This window comes from Chrysochloris asiatica, unplaced genomic scaffold (assembly GCF_000296735.1).
Source record: "Chrysochloris asiatica unplaced genomic scaffold, ChrAsi1.0 scaffold00117, whole genome shotgun sequence".
In the NCBI taxonomy this organism is placed as follows: domain Eukaryota; kingdom Metazoa; phylum Chordata; class Mammalia; order Afrosoricida; family Chrysochloridae; genus Chrysochloris; species Chrysochloris asiatica.
Genome location: NW_006408635.1, coordinates 6144960 through 6156308, shown reverse-complemented (window position 1 = coordinate 6156308; position 11349 = coordinate 6144960). Strand labels below are relative to the sequence as shown.

General features: G+C 45.9%; 1 protein-coding gene across 2 annotated transcripts in view; it reads right to left on the bottom strand.

Moving 5' to 3' along the window:
* Positions 1–11349, bottom strand: part of ARID1B (AT rich interactive domain 1B (SWI1-like)) — a 533326-nt gene that overhangs the window by 64888 nt on the left and 457089 nt on the right. For both annotated transcript variants that reach the window (XM_006868451.1, XM_006868450.1), the window contains one exon: positions 5881–6208. In XM_006868451.1, coding sequence (XP_006868513.1) covers positions 5881–6208 — 328 coding nt within the window. The remainder of the gene's footprint in view (positions 1–5880; positions 6209–11349) is intronic.

Genomic DNA, 11349 nt, shown 5'->3' with positions numbered 1-11349 from the left:
AGGGTAGGGGCACAGGCTTGTAGGGTCTACCCTTTGGTTGGTTGATGATGCATGGAGGGGACTGTAACCATGGCAATGAAAGATAGAATGAATGTAAAACTAATGTTCTTCCTTGTAAACTATCATAACTCACAATAAAACATTAAAAAAAAAAGGAGTGAGTTGTAGAATAAAATTCAAATTCCTAAAAAAAAAAAAAACGCCTCATTTCCTGCACTGGTAAGCACCCAAGATGACCTTTACACTTGGAACTGTTCATCTATCAGCCAAATAACAGATCAGCTCATAAAACAAAGCGTATCCCAGAGAGGTCTGTGTTTCTTTAAATAATCCTCTATGAGACTAAAGGTCAACATTTACCAGTGAAGCTAGATCAATGGGAGAAGAACAGCTAGAATGGAAAGGAGATTGCTAACACATTGTGAGAAATGTAGTAACAATGACCCTCTAAAAGCTCACTGAAAACACAGGAAAGTATGATTACAAGGAATTAGTAAAGATCCTTTTAACCCGGTAAAATGGTGTGTTTTTCCCTCTGTGTTAGCTAGTGTGGCACTGTAGGAGAAGTACTGGACTGGGAACCACATAGTTGGCAGTGTAAACCCACCAGCTGCTTCTTGGAAACCCTGTACAGGGTCTCTGTGAGTCAGAACTAATAACAACCCAGAAGGCCTGGTGTGGCACTGTGGATTAAGCATTGGACTGATATCCTAAAGGTTGGTGGTTCACACCCACCAACCTCTCTTGGAAATCCTATACAGGGCCACTATGAATTGGAACTGACTCAATGGCCTAACAATAACTTTATGTCCAGGGAGTGTGGTTAGCTCCATAGGAGATGCAATGGACTGAGAACCACCAGGTTGGCGTTTCAAGCCCACCTTTGGGAGAAAGATGAGGCTTTCTGCCCCCAAAGAGATTCAAAGTCTTGGAAACTCTGCAGGGTTGCTATCAGTTGGAATGGACTTAACGGCATTTAACAATAACAATTACCACCTTATATACAACTAACTGAGGAAGTTCAAAGTGTAACTGATGTTTTTGTTGTTACGTGCTGTTGGGGTGTCTCTGACTCATAGCAACCCTATGACCAGCAGAACGAAATACTGTCCAGTCCTGCACTCCGCTCCCGCTGCAGCCACCATGCCAATCCATCTCGACCAGGGATCATGTTCTTTTTCACTGATCTTTTTATGTAACTGACAAGTTGTTGTTGTTGTTAATTAAGTTCCATCCAGTCACAGTTCCTACACGTAACGGCCTGTATAGGGTTTCAGTAGCATCAGGTTGGTTTGAACTGCCGACCCTGTGGTTCTTAGTCCAGCGCTTATTGTACAGAGCCACACCAGGTGTCCATAACTGACATAGGAGTTCATTTTAGAAGGCTTTCTGGTTCCATCTAATTAGGGACACACACACATTCTCTGTCTCCACCTTTGTCATTGATTTGTCTTTTTCAGACAAGTTATTTTACAAGTTTGAGGCCCTTCCTTTGGGATTCTGACTTCAGAAGGAAGTCAGTTTGACAAAGGCTGGGAGTGCTATAATTCCTCAAAGGCCTGAGCTAGTTCTTCCTTTTCAAAAGAGAAAGTGTTCATTAGCAAACTAGCTTTTCAAATCACCAAGCTGACTTTCACCTGCCAGAGCCACCATTTGGGGAGGAGAGCAAAAACAAAAACACAGGTTTGCCGCAATGAGCTGCTCACTCGGTAAAGCAAAGGCATGGGGTGCAAACGCGGATTTCTTAAGTCACAGCACGAAAACATGGAACGCACATGTTTTCTCATATTCCTGCTTCTGCTTGTTAACAACGGCACAACAGGCTATCTATTGCAAAGGAGAAAGGAGGGGAATTTTAAAAGAGAAATAAGATGTTCTTCTCTTTCTTTTTTAGAAAGAGTACTGGAAACATAAAAGATGAAATTCACAGCTCCCAGAAGCAGGGCTGCAAAAAGCAGGTCAATTTGCTAAGTGTACTTGGTAGGATTTACGTATCCCCTTCCCCGTTTCCCTTCTGCTTTGTAACGAGGAGGAGGTGGTGTGGAGGAAGCTCACGATCAGGACACTGCTGGCTGAGCTGCAGATTTCATCTCCTCGTGCTGCTTAGCCAACATCGATTATCCGCCCGAGTGGAAGAGATTTTACTCTGATGCATGCCATTTAAATTCATTTTACCCAGCTGCTTAATGTGGCTTGGCAAGGCATAGCCAAACTCGCTTTGTGGGTCTAAATAGGACTCCTGAGTTGGTAAAGGGCGGATCGTATGGATTAGCAGCTGATGATAAATGCTTTTCTGCCCTCACTCCCATTTCCCACCGACTCATGAATTGTCCTTGAAGGTACCACACTGCAACTAAAAAAAAAAAAAAAAAAAAACCACCAGGAAAAGACAATTGCTGGAGAGTGCAGGTATGCGTGTCTCATCCTACAGTTGGTCACTTTTAGAATATTTACAGAATTCTGTTACTATTCGCCCACACTTAGCACTCTGTTGATAGAATTTAGAACTCTCAGTTACAAAAGTCTTTTTTGCTCTTGCTGCCTAATGAAAGACATAAAATCCCAACCTCACTGTCGTCCTGTCGAGTCACAGCGACCTGACAGGACAGAGTAGAACTGTCCCCTAAAGTTTCCAAGGTTGTAATCCTTACAGGAGCAGACAGCCTAGTGAAGTGGCTGGTGGGTTTGAACAGCCAACTGTTTGGTTAGCAACCAAGTGGTTAACCACGGTGCCACCAGGACTCCTTAAATACATAGTAAATATAGGACTGAACTCCTGGTGTGGGGCTGTAGGATAAGCACTGAACTGTAAACCGCAAGGTCGGCGGTTCAAATCCACCAGACGTTCCTCAGGAACCCTATACAGGGTTGCTATGAGTCGAACGGACTTAATCACAAATAAAGAACTATTTAAATGTTCTCTGTGTCCTGCATTCATAACAAGAAGTGAAGGCACAGTTTTGTAAAGCTGAATCTTTAAACCCAGCAGGTTATACTGAGTTTTCTACAAATTGTTTACTGTTCCCTATTTTAACCATAACTGTGGTTATGTCTCACCTGAAACCACTACTGAAGATGATTTACTGAAGATGATTAAATCTCTGCAGGATAATCTGAATGTTAACCTATGCAAAATGATACCAAGACTAACATTTTTAATTGTCAAAAATCACTTGATCACATTGTACCTCACGTAAAAATAGTACAGAGCTTACTATCCTCTAGTTCTGTAGGAAAGAAGAAGGATACTTTTAGTTGCTGTATGTAATTCCTGTGTCCAAATAGGTAATAATATGGCAACACCACCTTTAGGAAGACAATTCTTGCTGGGTGTTGTGCCTTCAACATTCTCAAACACCCAGGAAAAAGCAAATCACAGGAATCTTTGGAGCAGAGATGTGCTCGGGGCTGACATATCGGAACTCCTCATGAGAGTCCTGTTCACCAGTGTGGTCCCTCCCACTGCGAGTCTCCGGTCAAAGGAGATTCTGGCTCTCTGAGCTCAGGGGTGGAGGTCAGAGCAGCCCACAATAGAGGCAGGGACAGTCACACAATCACGGGGACGGTAGTACACACACAAGTTCCCACAAAGAACAACTCTGATAACAAGGGAGTGATGATGCTGAGGAGGTGACCCCAGTGGGTTACAGAGATCTGGGTGATTGTACCCTCTCAGGCAGGAGGGGGGGAAACCATGCTGAAGCCATGCAGACAGGGCCTGTGGGGACAACATGCAGGTTCCCACCAAACCACCACAGTACAGTTATAAGAACAAGAAATGAAAGCAACCAACGAAACGAAACAAAACAAACAGAAAAACCCGAAACAAACAGAGAAGAACAACAAGACGCCCCCCTCTGGGATGAGTTTCCTTTGGGGTCTTCGGCTTGACTGGTGTGGGAGTCCCCCCGGCAGCCAGGGGGCGCACTCATGAACAATTTCAAAGGGATGCCAAGGCCCCGCGGCAAGTCCAGTGTGGTGCTACCTACCCGTACTGGTCATGCTGGTGCAGCAGGGGAGCCTGAGAGTTGCCATAGTTGGGGTGCTGGGAAGAAAACATGGGGCGTCCGCCAGCCCCAGACTGGCTGGGATAAGCAGGCGACCTAATGTATGGTGGCCTAAAGTAGAACAGAGAACAGCTTCTGTGGATCGGTTCTGCAGTACAAGTCCGAACCCCCCTGTCTGTCTGTGACCTCCCGGAGGTGTGGAGGGGGACAGAAGGTGGCAGCAGGGCATCCTACACTGTACCAAGCAGCTGCCTCAAGCGGAATTGGATAAAATGCCTTAAGAAGGAAACGGGTGGGGGCCGGGCACAGGAGGGTGAGGAGGAAGGCCGAATCTCGGTTTCCAGTTTCCAAGTATAGCTCTGACTTTGATAAAGCCCAAGATAAAATATACAGTCCTCATTTACACTTGGGCAGCGCTAACATGGGTGGTTCGTGAAGGCGAGGCTTGGCAGCAGCCTACTGGACAAAAATAGAAACGAAGGTGCAGGCATGTGTATGTACACATTCACTTATATCAAGGGGGTTGACGTGGGACAAGGAGTGAGGGGGAGACTTCTGAATCCAGCAGAATTATGTCTTAAGCTTGTGTGCATCATCTCAGATCATTGCCATAGGCCAAATTCAGCCAGAGACTTTCTACTGAATAGAAAGGAAGTGGCTCGAATGGCTCAGCTTCAACAATGGACCAGTCACTGAAGCCTAATGTAGAATTTCAGCTGGACCAACCACACCGGTCTCCACAGACAGGTGTGTGTACACAGTCCCTACAGCCTGCGTTCAGTTTGGTTTAGAGGTGCACTGTGGGCACTCCTGATGGATTTGTAGTCATCATAAAATGGATGACAGAGAGAGTTTCACTCTAATTCCTCAAGGGACATACATGATCATTTGCAACAAATGAGACTTGGGGGTGGGGGTCCTCCCTATACTCCCAAAATAGCAGCTTCAGAGGAAAAGTAACAGAGGGACACATGTAAACACACACACAAATACACAAACATAATTAGCTTTCATTTCCCTTTGACCAAAGTCAAGATCTTCTTCTCTCTCTTCTTTTGAAGGTATTGTAAAGATGTATACCTTTCAGTGTGCCTTGTTTTAAAATCTGTTTACATGTGCTTTTTATAAAAAGCTATCTGCTTTGGCCTTGTCATTTATTACTTAACCATGCTATTTCTTTATAAGTATTTACTTCAAGAATGAAACGTCAGGATTAAAGAAAGCAAGCCACTGACGCAAAGAACTGGTTTCTCATAACTTTAAACTTTCTAAAATATTTGCTTTGTTGTATTTGCCACATTCTGGTTAGGACAGATAAGAGATACGTGGACAGAGAAAATATGAGGGGGCTTCAAACAGTTTTGTGGACAGATGTAATAAAAAGATTACAGGATTTGTCCATGAACTTTTTGAAGTACCTTCATACCAACTATATGAATCTCACACATATACAACTGGACAAACACGCAGAATACAATATGTAGCACACACAGTTTCTGTTTGATAAGGATTTTTAAGGTGGGGTTAAAAAAAAAAAAAAAAGGAGTAGTTTCCTAAAAATTTAAGTAATTTTCAGTCTTTAGGCATTCTAAATGGAATCCCAAAGACCCTTCTCCACAGTTGGATCTAGTTCCTGGGTGCTGATGGAAAAGACCTTGTACAGACATTCCAGCATGTTTTCAGGGCTCACCCTGTGATAGCGTCTGCCATTCCCTGCTACAGTAAGGACTTGATTTAGCACCGGAAGCACTGCTGTGCGGAACTGTGCTCTGCTCTCTCCTGCCGCCCGGGGCATGGCGGCTCTGGGCTGGGCTGCGTGCTCACATGCGGATGCCCTGAGTGCCCGCCCTGGCGTGGGTCCTGGGAGCCGTACCTGCTTTGTGCCGAGTTTGCGGCGGCTTGCATCACTGCCGCGGCTGCCTCCTGTGCCTTACGGTTCACAGTGGGCATGGGCGGCCCCATTCCTGGACCCCCCTGCTGCGGCATGCCGGGAGAGCTGGGGGTCATGCTGCTCATGTTTCCAGGAAACGGTCTGCTCTGCATCGCGGCCGATGGCATTCGTCCCAGGGGCATAGCACCACATGGCTGGCTGGGCCCCTGTCCGTGCATCTGGCTGTTGGCATTAATACCCATGCCGGGCCCTGGGCCGCTGTAGCTTGCACTGGGCACCCCACTATACGTGGGGGGTCTGGAGTAGTTACCTAAACAAAAAGCAAACACAGAGTAAGGTCTTTTAAGTCATCTTTAAACTTGTGAGAACATTCACTGCGCTTCCTTTTTGTCCCCCAGTGCGATGGGGCCAGGGCATTTACTCATTAGCCTATGAACCCTTACTCTGCTGGCCCCAGCCTGGAAATATGCTATCCGTGCACATTCCAAAGGCTCTCGATGCCAACTCCAAAGACAAAGAGCCACAGAGGGTTGCAGGCACACGGAGGGTAAATTCAAGCTGACCATTCGAAAGTCCATCAACAGGTAAGAGACTGAATACTGAGTGCTGCTTCAATAAATACAAAACTTCTCATCGAAATCCTGAATTCCACTCAGTCTAGTCTGCCATGCTGAGATGGCAGAGCTACCTCACTCCTGCCCTCGGCAGTTAGGACAAAGGTTCCACACAACAACACTCAAGATGAAACTCACACGTGGTCATGGCAAGGTCACATGGAAACGTGCACAAGCCCAACATGGGATGATCACTTCTTCTTATTTTGCTTAAGCATCAGAGACAGTGGCTGCTTTGTGCTGGCTGCCGTGTATCATGGGGGGGCAAGTTCAACACCAGCATGATACAGTGTTGAAGATGGACATACCAGAGGAAGCAGGTGGGTTGGAGGCAGAGTGAGGCTTTGGCATACAGAGGAGCCCGGCCATACAAAAGCCTGAATGTCAAGTAGCTGTGTATTCTGTCTCCTTGCACATCCTGTATTTTAATTGAGTGCATGAGAAGTAAACTACAGTGCTTTCGCTACCACAATATTAAGTGCAGATAACATTTATGAAACATACTACATGCCAGACACTGGCCTTGGTGCTTTACGCACAGGATTTCATTCATAAGACATTGAATACCACCATCACTTCATTGACAGATGAGAAAAGCCTACAGCTAGGCAACTAGGATTCCAGCTCAAGCAAACGGACTCTGATACCCATGTACAGACACATCTCCCAGATACTGCAAGTTCCCAATAAAACCAACAGCCCAATGTAGTGAGTCACGTGACTGTTTCGGTTTCCAGGGGCATATACACGTTATGTTTACACTATTCTGTAGTCTAGTAAGTGTGTAATGGCATTATGAAAAAGTTTGGAAGATTGTGATAACGATCAAAATGTGACATAGAGACATGAGGTGAGCTCAAGTTCTTGGGGAGCTGGCATCAATAAATTTGCTCAAAACTGGGTTGCCAAAAGCCTTCTATCTGTAAACACTGCAGTTCCATGGGAAGCAAGTCAAATGAAGTGCCATGAATGAAGTATGCTTCTACTTAACCAATACCATCTGCTGCCTCTCAACAGAGCCGCTAGGTGAACGAAATGCAAAAAGGTAAGCGCTTGTAGAGAGTGGAGTCAAGTTTCTCAATTCCAGGCCTCACTACTTTCTGGAAGAAACTGCCCACCCATCTAACACATCTGCACACTGATGTACCAGGAACTGTCCTGGGCCCAGGAGACAGCAGGTGATATACAATTCAGTCCCTGAGTTCAGGAGGACCACAAACTAGGTGTGTGCCCAGAGGCACATGTGTAAGCTGTGAAGCCATGCAGTAGCAGGGGTACCAACAAGGAAAAAAAGTACCAAAACCCAAACCAGAAAGACAACTCTGAAAAAGTATGAGCGAGAAAGGAGAAGTCTGAACGGGATGGAAAAAAGTTCTGAGTAAGTAATTGTTGAGCTGAAACCTCAGGTGACCATGTGGCTCAGGCTTTGGGATCAGGGTTGTTGTTGTTAAGTGCCGCTGAGTTGGTTCTGACTCCTAGTGACCCTGTAGAGGGTTTCCGGGGAGCGGCCAGTGAGCTTGGACCTCTGAACTTGCAGTTCAAGCGACCTTGCAGTATAATGCATTAACCTACAGTACCACACCAGGACTCCATTAGGAACGCGGTTTTAGTCTTTCTTCCTTTCAGTGGCTTATCTGTAAAACAAAGGCATTGCCTGTTGTTGTAGCTGTGGAGCCCACTCATAGCAACCCTACAGATGTTGTGAGGGGCCTTCTAGTTTGTTTTGACTTCTTATGACCCTACGATCAACTGAATGAAAACTGCCTGATGCTTCGTCATCCCCACCATATCTCCTGTGAGCTCATTGCTACAGCGACTGTGTTGGCTACAGTCCATCTTGTTGAGTGTCTTCCTCTTTTTTGCTGAATCTACCAAGCATGATGCTCTTCTCCATGAGGGTCTCTCCTGAAAATAGATCCAAAATACATGAGAAGAATCTTATCATCCTTACTTCTAAGGATTATTCTGGCTGGATGTTCTCCAAGGCAGATTTATTTCTTCGTATAGTCCATGGTACTTTAAATTCTTCATCAACACCGTAACTCAAAGGCATGAACTCTTCTCCAGTCTTCCTTATTCATTGTCCAACTTTCACAAGCATATAAGGTGATTGAAAATATCATGGCTTGGGTCAGGCACACCTCATGCCTCAAGGAGACATCTTTGCTTCTAAACAATTTAAAGACTTTTTTTTGTAGTAGATCTGCCAAAGCAATGCTTCATATGGTTTCCTGACTGCTGCTTCTGGAGGTATTAGTTGATTATGGATCCAAGTCAAATGAAACCCTTGACATCTTCACTCTTTCTCTGTTCATAAGAGCCCTTAGACAACACTCTCTAATTAAATGACATAATGTACGCAAGCGATCTCAAGCATGGGCACAGCCATGGTTGGATGGCGAATGAAGGCTGGCCACTCGTGGATCATGGGAGAGAACCTGAGCAAGGGCAGGAACAGCTAGAGCAGCTGAATCCAGATGCCACCGTTGCTGATCTTTGTGTGGCTGTGAGGTCTGGTACCAGGCTCCCACATTCGGGGTTCATTCTGAAGGCAAACAAAGAGAGGCTGCTAAGAGATTTCCAGCAGAAATGGAATTAGATTCGTAACAACAAATGCAAACCCTGAAATAATACCAACTGCTACTCAGTTCAGTTCTGTGTATTTATGATGCTCATCTTATCCTTTCATCAACCCAATGAGGGACTTACAACACTCACTTTAGAGACGGGGATCCGGAGGCATAGGGAATGTGTCCCAAAGCTAGTATGAGGAGGGGCCACACGTTGAAGACAGGGGGTCTGCGAGGGTACAGGCCACGTTCACGTCTCCACACGCCGTCTCAGCAGTGTTTCAGACAAACAGTGCTACATTCTTCGTAATGCCCGGTTTACTACTGCTCATGTGCATAAATAAGGCTGCATACCTAACGTGTGTGAGGAACTCCTAGGCTTTCCCACATTTATGGAGTACTTGCTTACTCTGTATTAAACCAAACCCAATCCACTACCATCGAGTTGATTCTGACTCCTAGCCAACTCTACATAGGACCCAACTGCTCCTTACAGTTTCTGAGACTGTAAATCTTTACAGAGGCAGACAACTTCATTGTTTTCCTGAGGAATGACTGGTGGGTTTGAACCACTGATCTTGTGGTTAATAGCCCAATGCCTAACCCATAGTACCATGGGGCTTCTTTACTCTGTATTGTTGTTACTGTTGTTAAGTGCTGTTGTGTCAGTTCCGACTCCCGGTGACCCCGTAGAGGGTTTCCAAGGAACAGGTAGAAGGTTTGAACTTCCGACCTAGTAGTTAGCAGTCCAGTGCTTATCATACAGTGCCACACCAGGATTCCATGTTATATTAACTGGCCATGAGACATATGTTCTTCATTATTGATAATGCAAAAGTCACTGCTCATATAGGCCATGGGTAAGTATCTTAGACCATGGTAAATATCTTAGCTAATATTTTAGGCTTTGGGGGCCACCAACAACTGCAAAGCAGCTAAAGACTATCTGCTACAAAATGGGAAGACTCCTGGTGAGGCACTGTAGGATGAGCACTGGAACACAAGGTCAACAGTTCAAACCCACCAGCTACTCCTCAGAAACCCTTTCAGTGTCGCTGTGAGTCAGAACTGACTTGAAGGCACTTAACGACAACAACAACAAAATGAGAGCGGTGGTGTTCTAATAAAACTTTATTTATAAGAGCAGTTGGCAGGCCAAAGTGAACTTTAATTTGCTGACCCTGGATACGGACCAATCTTGGATCAGGCTAATCAGTTAATGCAATGGCCACAGAAAGTGTGGCCTCTAACACTGAATGCCATCTAGAAGGCTAGTGAAAGGGGAGATTAACAGGGAGAGGAACGGGAAAATCGGAAGAAAAAGGCGAAAGAAGAAAGGAATCGGGGAGGTCCCCATAAATCACTTAGAGGACCTCCCTGATTGTGTATGGCCAGGTGTGTGGAAATGATCAAACTCACATTAGCTGAAGGGAGACACACAGTCATGGTGGCTCATTTTCAAAAGTTCTTTACACCAAGTTCTGGAGTAATTTCTGAGCCTCCCCTTCCACAGAACCACGCGGAAACCCTTCCAGTCAGCCCTGGTCGGGAGGGACGCCGAGGGTCTGGACAGGGTGCTGAGTCTCCCCTCTCCCCTGCAAGGAAGCCGCCCCCTCCTTCCTGGCCTCACACTCCCTCGCCGCCAGACCAGCTGACAGATCAGAGGAGCAGGGTGCTCCTGACCCGCTCGTGTTTATGAAAGATAAACAGACTCATTCACGGTCTGAACGCAGACGTAATGAATTCATGCATTCATGCTAAGGCTCTGTGGCCACTCTCCACCCGCCGGCAGCACTTGATAAGTGACTCATTTGGTAAGGAGCCCTTTCTAGTGGAAACATATGTGCCCTTTGCTTTCGAAGGAAATGAAATAACACTTTAATCGTGTTTTGGAAAACAAGCATCCAGGCATGGGAGCTGGTGCCTGAGCTCGGAGTGGGGTTTAAACAGAGGCCCGCCCACCCGCTGTATGGCTGGACTCTGTGTAGCGCTGGGTTCTGAGTTCCTGCATCTTGAGTTGAGCTGGCAGCCAGGGGCTGTACTTCAACAAACACAAAAGCAAGAGATGACTGAGCTATTCAGTTATCCTGTGCCTCATTTCAATCTGTCTCATTCAGGGAATGAACTGAAGAGAGAAGAGCTGTGTTTCCCCAGCTTGTCTTGCAGCAGGAAGCCTGCTGTAATTGGGTGGGGTAGGCATCAGAGCACAACTGTGCCCACCATACATGCATGCAAACACTTGCTCTCAATCTAGTTTTCTCCATTGG